The 21,763-nt window shown below is 33.7% G+C and overlaps 2 protein-coding genes across 3 annotated transcripts; one reads left to right on the top strand and one right to left on the bottom strand.

Annotated features, from left to right (window-relative positions):
• The first annotated feature begins 2,888 nt into the window (after positions 1-2,888).
• LOC139085785 (glutathione S-transferase 1-1-like) lies at positions 2,889-5,740 on the top strand. Its single transcript, XM_070633934.1, has 4 exons — positions 2,889-2,975; positions 3,088-3,154; positions 3,221-3,333; positions 5,122-5,740. Exons 2-4 carry the CDS (start codon positions 3,133-3,135, stop codon positions 5,608-5,610), a joined length of 624 nt encoding a protein of 207 aa, XP_070490035.1. The 5' UTR covers positions 2,889-2,975; positions 3,088-3,132; the 3' UTR covers positions 5,611-5,740.
• Positions 5,741-9,678: 3,938 nt separating this feature from the next.
• On the bottom strand, positions 9,679-20,566 carry LOC139085770 (phospholipase D1-like). Of its 2 annotated transcripts, none has more exons than XM_070633916.1 (5): positions 20,395-20,566; positions 12,406-13,949; positions 10,604-11,906; positions 10,477-10,546; positions 9,679-10,420 (listed from the first exon to the last, which is right to left on the bottom strand). In XM_070633916.1, exons 1-5 carry the CDS (start codon positions 20,465-20,467, stop codon positions 9,730-9,732), a joined length of 3,681 nt encoding a protein of 1,226 aa, XP_070490017.1. In that variant the 5' UTR covers positions 20,468-20,566; the 3' UTR covers positions 9,679-9,729. The 2 variants fall into 2 exon arrangements, with proteins under 2 accessions (XP_070490017.1, XP_070490018.1); XM_070633917.1 differs by lacking the exon at positions 20,395-20,566 and adding an exon at positions 14,059-14,141.
• Positions 20,567-21,763: the final 1,197 nt, after the last annotated feature.

The raw sequence follows: 21,763 nt of genomic DNA, 5'->3' as shown, positions 1-21,763 counted from the left end.
CTAATTCGACTTGTATGCTTGTGATTGCTTTAATATGCCTCAACTAATTAAGCGACGATATCATGATGATCAATAATAGAAATCAATGTATTGTTTTATTTACACAGACTTGAAAGTACAAAAAAGTCATATACATATGATGAGGAACAATAATAATCACATGGTGATATATTAAAATAAATGTGTTTTATGCCTGCATTTTCTCATACAATTACTGTCTGTATATTTTATAGAATAAATTGTAGCATGGAATAAAGTTTATCAATTTAGAATGAAGAAGTAGGTAAAGGAGGTCATGTTATATGGGAACTATGAGTGCATTTGTTCTGGATGCATTCTAACTCAGTCATAGTTTATCTAAGCAGTGCTTCTCAATCTTTTTTCTAGGGTGAATCCAAGAAATGCATGGTTGTATTCTAGATGCTTAGGTCGTCTGCAGTTTTTGGCTGTAGTTTAAAGTTGGTCCATGGCTACAAGGCTGCCTTTTTGTTTTCAGACCTGCAGTTCCTCCCCAGATCCTACCTTTTTCGATTGCGGGATTGTAAGCTAAATATTAAGTTTTCATTTGATATAATGCCTTGCTCATAATGACACACCTGAAGATTTTGGCAAATGAGATGCTTGGTGCACAGGTCTGAGAAGCACTGTCTTTGAGGTTAGAATCATTCAAATTGAACTCTTGCAAAAAGTTGAAGGTTATTGAATTCAAATTGATTGAGTCACGGTTTTAATGATATTGCTGTCTGTGGTTGTGAGCTTTAATTTCAGTACTTTTGAGATGAAGAGGAAAGCAGTTTGTAGTCTTGAATCTTAGATCCATAGATGACATAGAGATCTTATTTTTTTTTCAATTACAGCATTAAGACAACTGCACCAAGTCTATTTCAGTGGCATGCAACTTTTCGTTTGTTCGGCACACTTCAGTGGATAGCAACGACTGAAACCGCACACGCCATACGGTTCATGTCATTCGTAAAATTTTTTGGCGGCACTACTATTCTTTCTAGTAGTTTTGTAGCAAAATCTCTTAATAATGTACAGCAACAGGTGAATCTGAATCCATCAATGACTACTGAGGACATTACTCAATATTGAAAGAAGATTTAAATAATTTATTGGATATAATTATATACAATGAATCAATAAACCCGAACTTTCTTATTTGCTGATTATTTTATTAATTGCACCTAATTTATAAAGCTAATCATTAACATTTTCAGTCAATGCAGTTATTCAAATATTCATAAGTCACATGAGGGAAAACAAAATGGCATCAATAAATAATTGGAATCTCTAACTGCAAATAATGATAGGATAGGGGATTCTATACGAATAGTTTATTTACCACGACCTATAAAACAATTTCACATGATTTGCGTGCAGAAAATTGCTATTGCATTTCCATATCCCACAACACCGAAACGAAATAATTTAGTTTGTTAAGCTATGACAGGCACACTTCACTTTCTTTATGCATTCAATACAAACAAATTCTCAAATAAATTATCGATAAAGGGCGTTAAGGGTTAAATAATCAAATCTTATCTTATCATGTTAATAAATCGAAGAAGTCACAAATTTGATGGCTTGTTAAATGTGTCATGTCATAGCTTTTCATGTTGATTAATAATGTTTTATTTACGATATCAATTAATATGTATGTGGCGGTCAATCACTTATGGTATTACACATTTGGAATTTAAGTATAGGAGGTGGAGGCGCATCTATGCTTCTACATCTATATGCCTGAATAGCACAATGTGTTCGTTTGGGCATCGCTACGTCTCCGTATTTACGGTTCCTAACAGGTCAAGAGCAGGCTCTCGAGAATTTCCAGACCTTAAATATACTAGACGAGCACTCTCGTAGCTAACTCTGTTTTTGAGAGCATGCTCTGTGTATAAAAGAGGGTAAGACGAGGAGTTGCTCTGATGGCACCGTAACGACTGATTTCGACCCATTTTGGTGGCAGTTCACCGCATTGTGCAGCTCGGGATAGTTCAAATAAATATATATTTCAATAGAATCAGGAACAAATTTCTGTGGGATCTCTGTTCTATGAGTATTCTCTTACTTACTTACTTCGATTGCCATACAAATCAATTGTGATTCATGACCTCCCTCAGATGTCTCCTAAATAAGCTCTATCGCTCGCTATCTTTTGCCGATTTCCGATTTCAAATGCGATACTATCTCGATCTACAGCTTCTTTCCATTAGTTTTTGCCGTCCACGTTTCCTTTTGCCATCTACAAAGTCAGCTTTGGGTATCGTGGGTATACTCTAGTGTAGACCTTTTGAACACCATATATTCCCAACTCTGCACATTGCATGACCCAAAGTATATCAATGCAATGTATCTAACCTCAATTTATGTATCGCGATTCACACAAATCGAGTTGACGTAACTAGAACAACGAAAAAGCACCAAAATTCAACTTGACTTTTCCTGGGATTGAACCCAGGTCGTTTGGATCGTTTGACAGACCAACATTCTAACCATTACGTCACTGCTGCTTTTCTGCCAATCAACTATTAATCAATCTACGCCATTTATAAACGACCACAAAGAGTATGAAGAACATTCTAGAATCAATGATAATTAGAATATCGCATGAAATTGCTAAGTCATATTAATAGTAGTCACAATGAGCTTTTCCCCAATATTACTCATGCAAGACATTGAAGAGAAAAAAACTCATTTCCATGTGTCATGTTGTATTATTTTTCATGAGAAATGACGAAGAATTCATGTTCATATACAAAAAAAGAGTCTCGATTCCCCATCCATTCTCAAAAAAACCGGCTTCCTCAAGCGATCAAAACACTTACACAACCACAACTATTACAATCATTTATTCTCATCTAGAGAAGCATACGATTTGAAAATATTATAATAAGCTCTCTGCGCGTTCATACCTTCAGTTTGTTGAATTCTGTTGATCAGTTCAGAGGCTTTTTACAAGCAGTAATCAGGTAAAGATTCTTTGCAGATTCTAAGACTTGCTTCTTGTTCTTTAATTGCTTTGGAACCAATCAATGTGAAAACTTTAATTCTTGTTTTCTTTCCAATTCCGGCCATTTACAGTTGTTACAATTCGCATCAAGTGCCCACATTAAAAAAATATTAAGAATGGATTTCTATTACATGCCAGGTAAGCCAGTTTTGTGGATTGGAATGTGAAAATGTTCATTTAAATTACATCAATTAATTCTCTCAGGTTCTGCTCCATGCCGTGCTGTCCAAATGACTGCAGCAGCTGTCGGTGCTAACTTGAACCTTAAATTTTTGAATTTAATGGCCGGTGAGCAGTTGAAGCCCGAATTCGTAAAGGTAAGGTTCTTTGAACTTTTTGTGCAATTTAATGACTGCATATTTTCAACATGACGCCCATACACGCCCTATGTAATTGACATATATCTATGTTCGTGCATCATATTTCAATGAGCTAGTTATTTTATGCTGGAATGTCACATATTCTAGCTTCTCTTACATACCGCATATATACAAATATTTTGCAAGTCATTGGATACTCTAATAGATAAATAATGGGCATTTTGTTGTTTTAACCTTGACGTTTAGAACATTTAGCATGTTAGTGTATGTAGCACAGAGATGATACAATCACTTCAATTATCTAAATCCAGTTGCCTCAACTCAATTCATCTCTGCTTGAACAATTTTTTATTTCGCAATTTTAAAACGCCGGCAACAACACAAGCTACTCATATCATGAGAGGATTGTGTATATTTTTATTTTTAATATACTTCTGTTTGTGATGAGAGCGCGTCGCATCTTCATAATATTTACTGGTATTAAGTGTAAAATTGTGTGTATGATATGAGGCAGTGACACTCTATAAGTACATAAGCGGTTGGTTTGGTTTATAAGATATTTTGCAGTGAAGTAGTTACTGCATGCTGATCTTAGTATATGTAAAGATCATTTTAAGTAAATAAATACATCCATGGACATATATCCAATGATTAGTCTTAATCATTAATGTTTGACTGCAGACTGCAGAGTTCGGGTACGTCATAAAAGATCACTCTCGATATGGTTTATTGGGTATTTCCAAAGGTTATTTAAGCTTATTAGTTCACGTGAGAGTAACATCCTGCATTTTTTTTTACTATTTTGCGGTCAGACAATTGTCGACAACACGGTGATAAATCCGAGCGACAAAAATGAAGAAGGCTCTGACATGGAAGTTTTAAATATCAGTCACATCAAAAGAAAATTGACACAAAAGTAAAATTGCCTCAATTTGGCGGCAACATGGTATTTTCTCGTGGTACTGAGCGATACAATTAAATCTACTATTAAGAGCCTCCGTGTCGATGCCCTAAAAGAGTATTGATGGTTTACTAAAGTCTCGGTTTCGATTAATTCTCGAGACAAAGACCATCTCCGCATCAAGTACCCTAATTTCTTACAACATTCTCAATTCAAATTGAATTATTTTCATTACTTACTTACTTCAGATCAATTGTGATCCATTGTCTCTCTCAGATGCCGCATGAAATGGACCCTATCGTTGGATTCCGCTTGCCAATTTCTTAAACCAATTGAAATACTGTCTCTGTCAACAGCTTCCTCCTATGAATTAGTAATTCCCAGTTAACATTTTGAATTTGAGAGTTGGATAAAAGTATCGGTGCTGACAGGACAACTTCTTGTATTACCGATCGTTAATGCGGCGACGTAGTGGCTCTTTAGTTAGCTCGTTGTGCTGTTCGGTATACCCTAACATACCGACTCAACATCAGTCAATTTCCAACTTTCTAAATTCCCCCGCCTCTGCATTGAATGCAGCTAAGTTTTAAAACATTTTTTTTTCTGTAATACCCTGTAACATCAAACTCTCAAACCAATTCTTCCTGCCTCACTCACGCATTTATGCTAAAAGAAATTCTTCGTTTCTTTCTTTTCTGTTTCGATTTTTTTTTTCTTACTTCCACGAAACATGCTTTCTTAATTTTCATCGTACTTCTTTTGTGGTCTCATTCTTTCAATTTCAAGGCGCATTAAAGAAGCAAGAAGCATATTACAGTAGTTCAAGTTCAGACTTTGTCGATTTTATGTAAAAAAGTATTTTTTTTTTCTCTCTTTTTTTCTAGATTAATCCACAACACGTAATTCCAACTCTTGTCGATGGTGATTTCCCATTGTGGGAATCACGTGCTATTTGCGTCTATTTGGTTGAAAAATTCGGAAAGGAAGAACTTTTCCCAAAATGTCCAAAGGCTCGTGCTGTTGTCAATCAACGTTTGTACTTCGATATGGGAACCTTGTACCAGAAGTTTTTTGAATATTACTATCCACAACTGTTTGCCAAAGCACCAGCAGATCCAGAAAAATTCAAAGCTATGGAAACAGCCATGGGATTCTTCAATACATTCCTTGAAAAGAGCAAATATGCTGCCGGTGATAATCTTACTGTTGCTGATATCAGCTTGGTTGCCACAGTCTCGACCTATGATGCTGCTGGATTTGATTTGACCAAATATCCAAATGTCAACAAATGGTTCCAATTGTGCAAAAAAACTGTTCCTGGATATGATATCAATCAAGCTGGTGTTGATGAATTCAAGAAACTCTTTGATTAAATCCTCAACTTAAGATACTTCCTTGACATTTTATTATTTTCGTGCATTTTAATTTTTTTATTTTGTGAAAAATTATTTACTCAAATTTTTTTATTTCGAAAATAAATCATTATTTTGTCAAAAAGCTTAACTAATTTCTACGACAGTCATTCGTGTTTCCATTTAAAGCACATAAAAAAAAGCTTGGAAATTTTCTTTCAGCAAATTATTATTATTCATCATTTTAATGACCTAAATATGTCTAATGAAGTAAGAAAGCATAAAAATGTTTTTGTGTGGATTACTGTTGAGAATGTCCTTGAAGGAAAAATATTGGGAATGGAAGGAATGAAGTGAGAGGTCGGAATTAATGAACTTTGATTTGGATGCCAATGAGTTTGGTCATTTAGGACACACCTTATTTAATTTATACCCGATTGTATGTAAACACGTTAGTATAGTGATGGACAGTCTGTGTGCTGCGAATTTATACGCCAATGGACACAACATGGACTTAATCCTGACAAGGTTTCAGATCAATACGACACTTAATTCCGTTGAAATAGCTAAAACCACTAAAGTGTACCGTTTTAGTATCGAGTATCGAGTTCTGGAGACGACTTAGAATCAGACATCAGACATCAACTGGACATTAAGTTGCCATTAAATAGTTACAAAGTATTTTTGTCGATTCGGAACACTTTTAAACTGATTTCTTCATTAGAATCTTAACTAATGTTCTTAAGCATGGACAGTATCATAGTCTATACGGTTACCTAATTCAATTTTTGTCAAAATTCCAAAAATTAACTCAATTTGATTTCATTCCCTAATTTTTTTATCAATTTCAAACTGTAACAGTGAAACATTTGCACTATGGGCCAGAATTAAAAATTCTTTCAAAAATTATTTCTGTTGCTTTTATGATAGTCCCTATATTACTCTATATAATGGTAGTCAAAATAGTTTCCAACTCAACAGCATGTAGGAGAAATAGCACTTTGAAGTTAGTATGTCGCCCATTTTCAAGTATCATTCAAATTTATCTCACCGATTACTGTATTGATGAATCTTTTTGAAACTTTTTTTGTTTATTAGCCTAATATAGATACTTAATTTTGAGATATAAAAAATTTTCCCAGGTATCGGAAAATTATGTGAAAAACTTAATTTTTCTTGAAAACCACGTGGTCACAATACTTCCGTTTGTCTAGCTCATTCCTAGTGGAATTTTATATTCTTAATTGTTCTTTATATTAAAAATATTATAATAATCTACAACTTTTGTGAACATATTGTATAGTTTTGTCCAAGTTCTGATAGTGAAAAAATAGCTTTTTCCCAAAAAAACTTCAATTTTTCGACAAAAATCGCTCTAGCGCTTCAGGGCTATAGATGGTAGTGGAATTTTATTTCAGATTTTGAAAGCTCTCTGTTACTACTATCAAACAAAGCAATAAAATAGAGTGCGTTCTCTTAAAAGGCACTTTTTTGGCTCTGAAAGTCATTTTTATTCATTCATAAAACTTTCAAACTGATTTTTCTTTAGAATTTAAACTAATATCCTTTAACAGGGACGGAATCACAGTATTCTTTAAGGTTGATCCATAACCAGCCAATCTTTGCCAAGATTCGATAAATTTGCTAAAACTATTCAGATGACTTTTGTCAATTTGACATTCTGTGACAGTGTAGAATTTGGTATTTGCAATTGACAAAGGACAGCCACCGATAGAGCCAGTCTTAGGCGCCAATTTCAAGACACCATGGATCAATGATTTGCACAGCCATCGAAGTAAAGGAAGTAAGTCGATTCTGTGATGTTGTACCTTGTAAGCTACAAGCAAATTCCGTTACATCAGGCCGAAAATAAGTTTTTTTTATACACATAAAAATACAAAATCCACGTGATTCTCCATTCAAAAACATGTATATAAACTATGAAGAATTTTGTATTGTAAAAATTTCAAATGCGTGACATTTCATAATTGCGTTATGTAGTAACAGAGAGCTTTCAAAATCTGAAATAAAATTCTTGCAAGAATTAAAAGCTATTTTTTCACTATCAGAACTTGAAGGAAGCTTTAGAGGGACAAACGGAAATAGCAATTAAGTTTTTCACATAATTTTCCGATACCTGGGAAAATTTTTTATATCTCAAAATTAAGTATCTATATTAGGCTAATAAACAAAAAAGTTTCAAAAAGATTCATCAATACAGTAATCGGTGAGATAAATTTGAATGATACTTGAAAATGGGCGACATACTAACTTCAAAGTGCTATTTCTCCAACATGCTGTTGAGTTGGAAACTATTTTGACTACCATTATATAGAGTAATATAGGGACTATCATAAAAGAGACAGAAATAATTTTTGAAAGAATACATAGTGATTTGGTGTTTGCAATTGACATAGGACAGCCAGCGATAGTCAGTGTTATACGTCAACTTCATTACACTATGGATCACAAATCATCTGGACGGCCAGCGAAATAAAGGAAGTAAGTTATTGTATGATGTTTTACGTTAGCTACAAGCAAATTCCGTTACACCATACAATTTTTCAAAATCCACGTGATTCTACATTCAAATGTATGAAACTATGAAGAATCTTGCATTGTAAATATTTCAAATATTTCATAACCGTTATGACTTGGAATAATTAAAAGAAGAAGGAAGCTTTAGAGGGGAAATAGCAATGTTATAATAGTAAAGGGACGAGGATAATAAAGACATGCATATCTCCGATTTAGAAGAGAGAATTATTTAATAATAATGGTAATAAAGACTATCTCCATATCCAATGCATTTCTAGACGCATCGACTAGTCACATACAGAAATTAATATAGCACTAAAGCACACTAGAGTATCATAAATGCACTACAACTATAAAAGCATTTCTATATATGAAATACATGAAAAGCTCTCTGAAAATGTTAAAAGAAATGAAGTTTCACTTCATTATAAATTTAAACAAACAAATGAAATGCTTTTGTGCAATTTTGCATTACATTTGAGTATATTTTCTATTTTTAGTAACTCAACAGCATGAAATTGCAGAACGATTACTCATTTATATTGTTTATTTTGTTAATTCTTCCAGTATAGAGTTACTCGCGTCATCAAATGTGAGATATTCTTGTCGATTTCATGGAAAATATTAGTCTTATGATAAATTTAAATTGGGGTTTTTTCGAGAGGACGTCCGCAAATGATAATTATCATAAATTTGTATTTCTTCTTACTGCTAAGCCAGAGTGACAAACCACATTTTTCGCAGTTTTCGGGTCGAAGTCAGTCTTCATGTTGTCTTCCAGGCAACTTCGAGTATTACCGTCAATACGTCTACGTTACGGTACCTCAGCGAACACGATATGCTGCTCGGTTAACTCTCTACTATATGATTGCCATACCAGAATTCCCAAAAGCATCACAATATGAAAAATGGATGAAATATCTCTTAATAAAGTCAGTCGTCATTAGTTAACACACAAAATTCTCCATAATCTCTTCAATCTCACCAATTAAGCCAACAAATTGCTCCACTCAGAACAGCTTCAATGCAATTTAAAATGTATGACCATGTCTGGATAGATTTTATTCTGAGAATAGATTCACAAAAAAACATGAACAATCTCATCGAGTAAGTAATTTAAAGCAGAGCATAAACAAAACGAATAAAATTTCAAAGAATTTTCGTTCGCCTACGCTTATCTGATGATAGATGTGTAGTCGCACATAATCCAGACTATATGGCGCCTTATCCAAACAGCACAACGTGTTTGATGTATTAACAGCAAGACTCGAAGTGGGACTCGACGACACCATCTGTTCATCAACTGTGATCCATGGCCTTCCTCCATGCCTCGGTCGCTTCCGTTTGCCTATTACCGATGCAATTTGGTCAAATGAATGTTTTGGTTCAAATACGTTAGTCGCATTGTGCCGGTCGAGTTTAAACGTTAATTTCTGATTGATTTATTTACATGAATTGTTGATTGGTCACAGCTGGAACTTACTAATCCATAAAAATTGCACACAATTTATATTTCAAAAATATATTAACATTTTTAATATAAAACTTTGTCATTAATAACATTATCAACAATAATAATTAATAAATATATAAATTTGTCCACTAAGTCCATACTGCATGTGACAGTATGCCTTCTTTAGATGCTGTTGGAGGGGTTAAATCTTCATCACATAGGAAGTCTAGAGGTAAATCGACTAAATATCCTTGAATACTCTTTAATTTTTCTGCAGCCTTTTCAGGATCGGCTTTAGAGAGAGCTGGTTCATCATTATATTTCTTAAGTGTTGCAATTGTTCGGACAGCATTATTTGGTATGCATTTAAAGACTTCATCGAATATACTTGAATTTTCCTTTGATATTTTTTGCCATGTATCTTTGAAAAATGCATCGGATATAGGATCATTAATATCAATTTCATCTTCACCATTCTCGTTTGGTTGTTGCTCAAGCAGCCCCAAATGTTCTCTAAATAAATATCTTCTCAAGCTTCCCGCAAAATTACCCGTCGGGAATGTTTCACCATTCATTTTTCCATCATGAAAAGCTTCATCATTTACAATTATTGCCATTTCAGAGTCTCTCTTGCCCAACATTGATCGATCATTTATATTAGCAGATCCAACAATTACTGTTCGATCATCAACAATCATTAATTTTGAATGAACATAAATTAGTTCAGTTATTGGCACTTCATTTAATGTGGAATGATTTCGTAGACTATGGAAGCTTATATAGTCCAATGGATTTTTGATACCAGCTTTAAGGAGTCGCTTGAATATTGAATTTTCAGCTCTAGAAATATAAATGATATAATAATTCAATTTACAGAATATTCAATTGACTCATACCTGCATATCGATGCATAATTCCAATGTGTTATGATTCTCAATGCAATACCGGAATTACCAGCAACATCACCTAAAAGAACGAAGCTTTACATATATATTTGTATCATAAATAAATCAATATGCATACCTTCAAATCCTGGCAATAATGGAAGTACCACATAAACACGAAATACTTTTTTCTCACGGTGAGCTCGCACAATTCGTTTGTATAAGCTCTCGGCAATCTGATTCTTAACAATGGCATCGGGAAAGCCTAAAGAAATGAAAAATTGATTCTCAATGTAAATGTAGTGTTGAGCGCGTGATATTGTCTCCACATATGCTTCATGTATACTCTGTTCAAGATAATCATTTTCAATAAATCCTGCACTCCAATTCGATGCGCTACGAAGTACTTGAACTGTCACACGTTCAAGATTAACTTTTGATTTATTCCAAAAATTTGCATCAACACGAATGTCATTGTAACTTTTTGGCATGAGGTATGGATAACTTAAATTTTCTCTAGCTTTTTCTAATTTTGATGCATTCCATCGCATGATAAAGTGACGTGCTACATCGCGAGCTGCAGCACCAACAACAACACTTGATATATCATGCCATGGCATCCGAGGCATTTTGTTACGATCTACTAGATCTGTAAATGGCTGATTGAGTTCGGTAAAATCTTTAAATATAAAATTTGTATAATCCTTTCCAATCCATAATTTTGCTTGTCCATCAAGTTCAAAATAGGCTGGAGGAATTTCTTCAGTAACTGACTCAACTTTTATCATCACTGGTGCTTCTACGACGCCGGAGCTTCCACCATCTGTGTTCAATGTTAAGCGATTTATTAATTCCTTTCCCGTACTTTTTACATTATCCTTAATCTTTTCTGTAATTCCTTTACGTTTCATTTCGGGCGTATCTCTCTTTGTATGCTCATTCAATTCTTCCTCGTTTTCACTTTTATCCTTATCTTTTCTTAATGTCACTTTCTTGGTCTTTGTTGTCGTGATTGTAAGACTTTCTTGTGTTGTAACGCTCAGATTGTCTCTATTAGTATTTGCCGTAGCAGTCGCTTGCAATATTTCGGTCGATTGAACAATTAGAGAGCGTAAAGGATTTTCAATAGTCATATAAGATCGTCGATTTGCTTGCTTTGCAGTTATACTAATACTTCCCAAATCTGTCAATCTATGTTTATGATCGTCCCATCTTCCATAAGCTAAATCTATTCCACCAACAAATGCATACGTTTGATCAACAACAACGAGCTTTTCATGATGTGCCCAAAAGAACACTCCGACACGTACGTGATCTGGATGTCTTAAAACCTTAATGTTCTCATGTAATTGAACTAATCTTTGTTTGCTGTAGTAGCTATTTAATCCCAATGCCATCTCAACCTCTTTATAGAGTAGAATAAATATCTTCACGCCTTGTCTCTGCAATGAATTAATGAAAGTAAATTAATGATGGAATTATTCCCGGAAATTAAATATTATACAATCAAAAACAAAATTTTGTCGTGCTATGCATAACAAGAAAAAGCGCCAATTTAAAGTGTTTTCTTAGTTCAATTAACTTATGTGAACTTGCTTATTTACTGTCAAAACTATTTTTAAACTGCGGCTAATTGAAATATTTCGAAATTTCAACAAAACAGAATGTTTGTTTTGATAATTTACCATGAAACCTTATAAATGTCGAAACTAATTTGTAAGGTTTTGAAATTCAAATTATAATTATACGTTAAAATTCAAATTTTAAATATTCGTTAAATGCAATTTGATATTAAAATAGAACTCTACCAAAAATAACCTTCAAGGTAAAATGACTCACTGTCTAGTATCACTTTTCATACACAGATAGCGATGAACGATAAAAAAATTAAAATTCAAACTGATATCACGTGAAATAATTTAAAGAAAATTCAGCACTTACCGCTTTTCGTAACAAAATTTTATCCAAACGCCAATATTCACCATCGAGTGTTGGACGTTTCATGTAAATTTCAGGACTCAACCACCAATCGGCTATGAAAATTTCTTCTAATGCACCTTCCAAAGCATCAGCCACCGCACTCATGTGGTTTGCACCATCCACAAACCATGAAGCTAACGTTGATGTTCGTACAGGTGCGAATGAATTGTGTGGATTTGGTGAGGTAAAATCTCGTGCTGTAGAATTTGCTACTTGCTTAAAATAGTTATTCCAATCTTTTGCTATCTTTTTCGATGAATATTTTATGACAATGTAACGTGAATTTGTCAATATTTGTAAACCGCTTCTTAATCCTGTACTATACATTCCCAACGATGTCTCAAAGCCTTGATCAAACAGAATAACACTACGAACAATACCATCTTTTGGACGTATTAATCCAAAACAGGTTTCCTTAACAAAAAGCCATCGTTGTTGCCATTGTGAACAGCAGCTTTCCGAACAAAAGTAATTGCATCTTATACAGCATCCCAATGAGAAGCATCCAAGTAAATTGCATTTTTTATGTCCAGGATTTGTGCTGCCAGTTCTTTTCTTTATCATTAATTCACGTCCCTTCTCGCCAAGTGCAGCAATGAATGAGAAATTAGATACTTGTAGGAAATTGATAGTATCATGATGATTCCGATACAATGTAATGTTGAGTAGATTGTATAGGTAATTTTCTAATTGTTTTATTCTTGATGGAATTTGATCGACAGATAGAAGTGTGTCCGGACGTTTTGGAAACCTTGGTAATGAACCTTTTTTTCTCTTCTTCTTTTGCTTCTTCTTGTTTGTCGTTGTATCATTGGACGCGTCATTTGCTATATTAGAATTACTGATGGTTGATATAGAAATTTTATGATTATTTCTAAAGCTGCTACGAATTTCTCGATGTGTGCGTGACGGGAGAGGAAAATTCAAGGACGTCCGAAACATTCGCAGTGAATTGTGCAAATTGACAAAATCTTTATAGCGTTTCTTAATTGTCCAAATGAAGCTGCCATGCTGCAATTGAATTGTGTATAGAATTGGATTTAATAAATGTGTTGTCATTGAACGTTCATAGTTGGTTATCGATACATGAATTTGTGTACCCGGTATGAATATTTTACGATCAAATGAATTGAACTTTATAGGTACACTGTAGATGTAATTATATGGCAACTCTCTTGGTGGCTTAATATATGTTGTTCTTGTATCAACTTCTTCATCTGAACTTGAACTGTCATTTGCGTGATCACCATTTGATACAATTTGTGTCTTATTTTGTTTCTTAACCAACACTGGATTTTGTCCGACCGTGACGATTGAAAAATTGTCTTCAGGAAATGCCAACTCTTCGTCATATTCCGAATCTGGTGAGAGTGTAGCATCCGTAAGATCTAAAAATTCATTTGATGTTGCACCATAGTTATTCAACTCTGTATTTGAATGTTCCATTCCGTAATTTACAACTCCACCTTCCAAATTTGCTGCGTTTTCTGCTTCTCGTATCTTATCTAAAATGAAAATAATTTCATTCGATTGACGTAAATGAAGATGGAGCCAAGAGGTTTGAACTTTGCAATATGAATTAATATCGTTTAATAATAGGTCTGAATATATTACATATTTCTAAATCCAACAAAAAAAAAAGCCAGTTTGCTTTTCTATTTCGCGACTTAAACGTTCAACAGAAAGTAAAAAACTGAGCGGAGCGAAATAAAAAACTACAAAAAAACTCAAAAAAATTCCACACAAGCACTCAAAAAAAATCTTGAATTGTTCAATCGGACATGTGTTGTGTGCTTATGTTGTGATACTTAACTTCTCAGACAACGCTCTCTCAATATTATTGAATGTAAGTTTTCACAATGACTGTATCGAAATAGAAATAAGCACTTCCATACATGTGTAAATACATATTACAATCTCGTATCATTCGGCAATGAAACAATAACAAAAACATTCAAGCTTTACATGCTTTGATGTTTTTCGACATGTGATGATTGAATATTAACAGCAGTTGGATGTGCTGTGTCTGAGTTTTTTTATATAAAAAAAAGTATCACCAAAGCGGGTAATTAAAGCATGTTTCCACCTTGAAAATTTTGCAATCTTTTGTCAAAGAGTTTTTTTTTGGGAAAATGTAAATTGGAACTGCCTTGATGTAATGACTTTGACGTAGCAGCATGAAAATTGGTACTCAAAAAGGTTTTGAATTGAAGTGCTTTTGGCTGTTTCACGTCATTATAAGAATGTAAATTAAACCTTCAGGTATTTAGATTGTTGAGATCCAGAGTTGGGCTAGGGTGTGTCATGTGCACCATGGCACCAGGTGCCAACCCATCCTTTTCGTGATGAATCCAAGTCTGATATTGGTATGGAGAATAATGGGACTTTGGTGTATTTTAGGCTGCATTGGTCTAACAAATCTAAGAAGCACGCAGTAAAGCGTTACAAGACTAATGACTCTTTAACAAGCAACAAGAGGGGGATAGCATACCACAGACAACAGGAATACCATAGCGCTGGCAACTTTCAGTTTATAATGAAATCTGAACCACTCTTTTGATAATATTACTGCTTAAATCCTACAAAAGAAGGCTGTAAGCCGAGTTTCGACTAAGAAAACTCAAGCTCGAGACCAAAATCTCGCAGTCCCGATCTTTAGATTTGTCGAAACCGAAACTTCAAGGAACATTAGATTCCAATACACATGAATACATGATTCGAAAATGATCAAGTCACAAATTTCTCTCATACCAAGTTTCGAACTTATGACCGCTTGATCGATATTTCATTAATTAAATACCGTAGTCCTTAACCATTCCACCACCGACCCACCACGTCTCCCACAATGTAAGCTGGCAAGCTTCATTGTATTGTATTACATCACACTCAATACCCAATAATACTCTTGATAATCGCTTGAGGAAATTTACAATATAATTTTCACAGAACATGAAATAAATGCTCAAATAAGTTACACAACCCAATCACACCATAAAAATCATTTAATCCACACACATATCTCATTAAAATATTGAACATTGCTGTTATCAATTATTGCATTATTGCCATATCTTGTGACGCATTCAGGAAGAACAAAAAAAAAGTTCATCAGCCGTTAAATTAAACCTTTATTCATCCGTAGCCGAACTTTTTCACAATTCAATTTACTCACAAAATAAAAAAAAACTTTTTTTTCATTCCACAGAATTGTGAAAATTTTTCATTTTTATCAGGTTTTAAAATAATATGATTTACTAGCTTAATTTGGCAATTAATTAAGTATTAAGGTAATCTCATTATGATGGAAAAAATTAAGAGTTGGATAAAGTTGATTGAGAATTATTAAAAAAGGGAAAATTTTAAAATGTGAAAATTAAATCAATTGTAAAGTTATTGCTGTAAGAGTTTCTGATTATATGTTTAAGGGTTGTTATTATGCCAATTGTACGGAAATCCTGACTGAAATAAATTGTACAGGATGCTAGAGAACGTTTAAAGACTATTCATTATAATGTGTAGTAAATGAATATTCTTAGACTGAATTTAAGCAAATCGGTCATTACTAAAGATGACCAAAATTGGTTTGACACCCAATTTGCCCCTATCTCTAGACACACCCTTTCCGGTATTTATTAAAAGCAGTATTACAAGTACTTTTAATAAATTTATCGAAATTGATCTCATATTGTCCTAGCAACTTATGTATATGTACAACATGCTGTAATGAAATCATTTATAATTGATTCAAATGCGTCTGTATTCTTGTTTGCATGTCAGTGACTACATATGCTCTGTTAAATACTTTAATATGTGCTAAATCTAGCATAAGTGCCGAGTTAAGTGACTAGAATGAATTCTAATTTAGGAATTGAACCCAGATCGTTCAGACATAAGACTAAAACTACTCTGTTTAGACCGTTTTGGGGATTGGGATGCCACAGTCTGACTCCGAAGTTGACCAGATGCACCTCGACCTGCAAATTACCTCGACTGAAGGATGCCAGCCTTAGAATCTGACTAGGGATGGTAAGGCTTGCGACCGACCATTTCCTGAATCAACTTTTACAAAGAAAGCAACATAAGACTTAGACCGTTGATTGCATTTCACCAATTAGCTTTGTATAATTAGTAATTGGTAAGCGGTAGCCAGCGATAGAAGCAGCATCAGGAGCAGACTGAGGCAGGCCATGGATCATACTTGATCTGTACGGCCAGCGAAGATAGTAAGCTTTGTATTATGGTGTTAAATCATTATCAACACTGACCTAGACCTTTAATGATTCTACATCTTCAGCATATGAATCTACAAAGTGAATAATCTAGTATAACCTAATTTATCAACATAAAATGTCTACTAGACAAATTATATTAAAAACAACATTGATATTTGACTCTTTATAAAAATCTAGCATATCAAACAAAGAAGTAATCTACAGTATCTCAAATACAGCACTTAACAAGACACTTGTTTGAGCTTAAAATTTATGACGGCCGCATTTTTCAGAAGAAAATATAAAAAAAAATCATTAAATTTTTAAATTCTTTTGATAATATTTATCAGCACTCCAAAATTTAAGTAGGGAGCTACTCATATGATTATGTCAATGCATAAACCACATGATTGCTATTCTATTAATACAATGTGTTAATATAATTTCGCCATCAGCGATTTCCATTGCAATTAAATTTGATAAATTAATTTTCAATTAGCGTGATTGATTGGCCGTAGGGTTGCCTGCTTGCTTTTAAAGAGCTATGACAAATAATTGTAAATTAACAGCGAAAAAAATAAAATTAAGTTGATCTGCCTGAATATTTAAAGAATTGTGTGACATTTTAGACATGACAGATGATTCAGACAGATAATGTTGTTCAGTTATCTCTGCCTGAAATGAGGCTGATTTCACATCACTTTTGAACATTTTAATTTATAATTTTGTGTATATCAGTGAATATCAGAAGCGAGAGAGAATCAAATTGATAGGATTTTATATGCCTAATTGTATACGCAGTTCTAGAGACGACAAATCACATTACGATAACATTTCCGGATATCACATATCGAGCAATTGATCAAATTTGGCTAAGTTCTGACCATTTGAAACTCTCATTTGGAATTTGATGTGATTTAAATCCGAGTAACACCGGCTTGGTGTTAGATTTTGAATAGTTCAATCAATTTGTGTATTTGAATAGTCGTCCATATATTTAGACAAACAACAAACCAAAGAATTTCCGTCTTTGCAAGAGAATAAACTATCAACTCAAAGAAAGTGATGAATAATCCTTTAACGCACGTAGCATTGTTTAGTCACTATAAATATTAAGATTTAAAGTCTATTCAAAAGTGCAAAGCCAGGGTAAACGAATAGAAAAATTAACCGTTAATTTTGTACGGTTTTACAAGAGTTTGTACTGTTTTTAGCACCCGAAATTTGAATAAAAAATTAACGGTTAAAACATAAAATTTTTAATGTTAATTTTAAATCATATTTTTTGACTTAATAAAGCATTTTGGTATCATTTCTGCAATTGATCAACTAATTAACCGTAAGAATTGAATTATATGTTTTAAACCCACGAATAAATCAATTTTTTTGTGATAATTTCTAACGGGTTTTCAAAATTCAAACATAAGTGCTAAAAGCAGGACACTGCTAAAATTTAACTGCTAAAAGCAGGACACTATCCGTTTACCCTGGGTGCAAAGATGAAAGGATTAATTTAAAAACATGAAGCTTAATGTCTAGCTTTCGTGTGTTGTTTTACAAAAGATAAGACAAATTCTGATCTAAATATGGTATGGTTAGTCAGCCAATCATGAATATTTGTCAACAATGCACCAAAATAAAGATATCTAATCTATATTTTGCAGTTAATTCTTGTTTTTTAAGAATTTTCAATTCTTTTTCCTGATTTTTTCCCGATCGGTACACATTGCGATGCTAAAACAACGAAATTCAGCTTTTGGCTGTCACTTGATTCTAAGTTTAGTTGTTCTCAACAAAACAAGAACACTGCAATGTGTATTGAATTGCATGACTAAAATTTGTTGTAATCACTACTTTATTCTGGTTATGTTTAATTATATGCAAAAATATACCCAAACAACACTACATGTTCGCTAAGATACCGCATTAACGATAAGACCCTAAACAGCCCTGGCAGCATCATTATGGTCAATTTTAAATCATTATTACAACAAAAAATGGAAGTTTGCCTAAATGAGTCGTTTGAATTAAAAGGCTACTTTGATTAATTTGTTCAGAATTCTGTTAATATACAAAGTAAATCCTTCTTATTTGAAGTAACCAAAGCTTGTTGTATCTGTGTTTGCAAGGACCGCTTTACTAACTTAGTTCAAACGCTTTAACAGTCTTGCGACAATAGGCACCATTGGAAAGCCACTTGGAGTTTGAATCCGTACGGACTCCAAAATTTGAACTTGTCCTCATACTTTGTGTCACTCAATTTAAAACACTAAAATTCACAGTAACTTATAAGGAAACTCAAACTAGGAATTTACATACATAAATTACTTTTTGCTTATTCAGCAGTAAACAACTTGTAATAACTAGTTTTAAAGTAATACTGAATAAAATGTCCACATAATCTCAATTTTTTCTGTATGCATCATCTCATAATAAGCACAAATCATTCATAATCACAACTATAACTCATCAAATAAAGCACAAAATGTTCTGACTCATTAAAAATTGTTCATGACCTTCACAAAAACCAGCACTAAAAAATACTGCAGCATAATAAATTCAATTTTGTGACGCTTTGTAAATATCCAACGTCATACTCAAAAACACAGCGGTGTGTCTTGGGAACTTAAAAAAAAAAACTGTAGATAAGAAAATTTACAACTGAAAAAATGTATCGTAAAAATATTGTGACGAAATTGCAGTTCATTGAGCAGTAAAATAAACAAAATAGGAATCAGCTGGTGTCTTATTTCATCACGACATTCTCACAGCAGTTCTTCTTTCTTTTCGTTTACATCCACAAAGACTTTGAAAAAAGGGAAATAAAATTAAATTTGTAATATTTTTCAGTTCCAACTGTCACAGCAGATGAACCCGATTGTTACAAATGAAGGAGGCTTTGGGATAGAAGCCACCATGGTAGCCTCCAAGGAAACGATTCCAGGAGCCACTACGAATGATTTTGGAAGCAGCTCCGGAAGCGACTATGGTAGTCAACACGGAAGCGGCTATGGAAGCCACGGATCCGCCTCAGTTTAGCGTTCATTTGGTTGCCAAAACGCAGAAAGAGGAGATGCCTTCCATTTGGTATTAGTAAAAGAGGTTTTACGGAGTCTTTAAAGTTTCTCGAATGAAGGAGGCTCCGCCACCGAGCTTTTAAGGTTTCCCGTAACCGCTTTTACTGATACCAAATGCAAGCTGCCTCCGTTTAGTGTCCATTTGGTTGCCAAAAATAGGTTTTACGGAGCTTATAAGCTCTGAAACCGTTACGTAGCGTTTAAGGCTTCCTTAAACTTCTTTTTGTAATACCAAATGGAGGTTGCTTCCGTTTAGTGTCAATTTGATTGCCAAAAATAGGTTTTAAGGAGCATATAAGCTCAGTTTTAGGGCTTCGCTAAAATTTACTAATACCAAATGGAAGCGGCCTTCTTTTAGCAGCCATATAGACGGTATTTAACATCCACATTTCAAGGAGAATCCTCAACAATTCCGCGACGAACCCTTTCTCAGATTGTATCGCTCGGGCAATAAACGTCACAATTCCAAGTGAATTCCAGAAAAATTCATGTTATGCTTATATTTTTTTTTTTATGTATTTAACTGCTATCAAACAAAAATTTTCAACGTCACATGAGGAAGAAGAAGCACTTCATACATCCACAATAACAATTTTTTTTTCTTTTCCACCATCGTCACAATTGCAAATTTTTAAGACACAAGAAAATTTATTTTTTTTTACCCATTTCTTCCACCATTTGTGATATTGAGCGACTATGCTTGCGAAATTCTTGCTTTAATTCACTTCGTTTCATGATTAATTGTGGAAAATATGCATTAAAATTAAATAATAAAACAAAAAAAAAAGTTTTTTGTGAATAATTAATTTGACACAATAATTCACACCTGTCGACGGCGACGAGTTTTTTAATACTAAAATAAAATAATAAATTTGGATTTTGGTATGAATGTGTATGAAAATGTTCTTATCAGCCCCTATGACTACTACGAATATAATAAAATTATTATATGTATCAACACAAAGCTTTTTTTTGTCAAGCACATGGTGTGCTATTTTTCATATCGATTCGTGAATTTATTCTTTATCAACAGACAACCTCAAGAAAATTATTTACACGGATATAAAAATTCTATAATTTTCACTCTTACTATGTACACATTACTGGTTGATAAGATTAACTTTTCGCAGAATTTTTAAAGTATTTCGTGGTGATAATGGAAATTTCTATCGGGTATTTTTAAACTTCATGTGGGTAGTTAAAGACGATAATCCCATGGGCTTAATTTGGGATTGGAAAGCATTTTTGCTATTTAGATTAGACTAGTGGAGAGCAGCTTATGTGAAACGGTAAACTAATATGGCGCTAAAATTTTGGGAAATGGCATGAGAAGTATGTCGTGTTCGGTTTCATTCTTGACCAAGGTGTGCAAAAAATAAAAGGTTGTCCACCACTGATTATGATCTAGAGCTACACTGGGACAATTTTGGAAGCTGATGACTGATAAATGTGTGAGGATGCGCCAGACTTCTACACTCAGTAGACTTACAGCTTATAGTGAGATCAAAATCACTCAATAAATGGCATCAAAGTTTGTAGATACAAACGAAGGCCACGTCATCACTTTATTTGATTCGAAAAAGGACGTACGAAAAAGTTCTCTGGTCGAGTTTCCAATCTGTAATCGTTGGATCGGTTTTGCAATAATCAGGTACCACAGTACTAAACCATTCCGTCATCGAGCAACTACGCTGAACATCTTGAAATTAGTGATGGGTAAATTGAATTTAAGTAAAAACTATTGACATAGGAAGCGTTGACACTTGCAATTTTTACTAACAAATGTAATGTCATCCGAATGCAATTCAGTGTCAACGTCTTGGTTTTGTTAGTGTAGAGAATGTCTGAAAACACACTGTGCAGAAGATGCTGAAAATCAGGAACCATACCGAAATTATTCTGACCTGAAATCAAATCGTGCTTGGGAGTAGAATCACGCTAGCCTGGAAACGGATTTTCAGTCATTTCTACGGCGTATGCTTTCCGACACCGAACAAAAATTTTGTGAAATGTTCCATTTTTCGGCTACCG

The sequence above is a fragment of the Chironomus tepperi genome, unplaced genomic scaffold (assembly GCF_022539635.2).
Source record: "Chironomus tepperi strain 1889 unplaced genomic scaffold, CSIRO-AGI_Ctep_v1 contig_82, whole genome shotgun sequence".
Taxonomy (NCBI): Eukaryota; Metazoa; Arthropoda; class Insecta; order Diptera; family Chironomidae; genus Chironomus; species Chironomus tepperi.
Note: the sequence above shows the minus strand (reverse complement) of the source record. Positions and strands in the feature narration are given on the sequence as shown.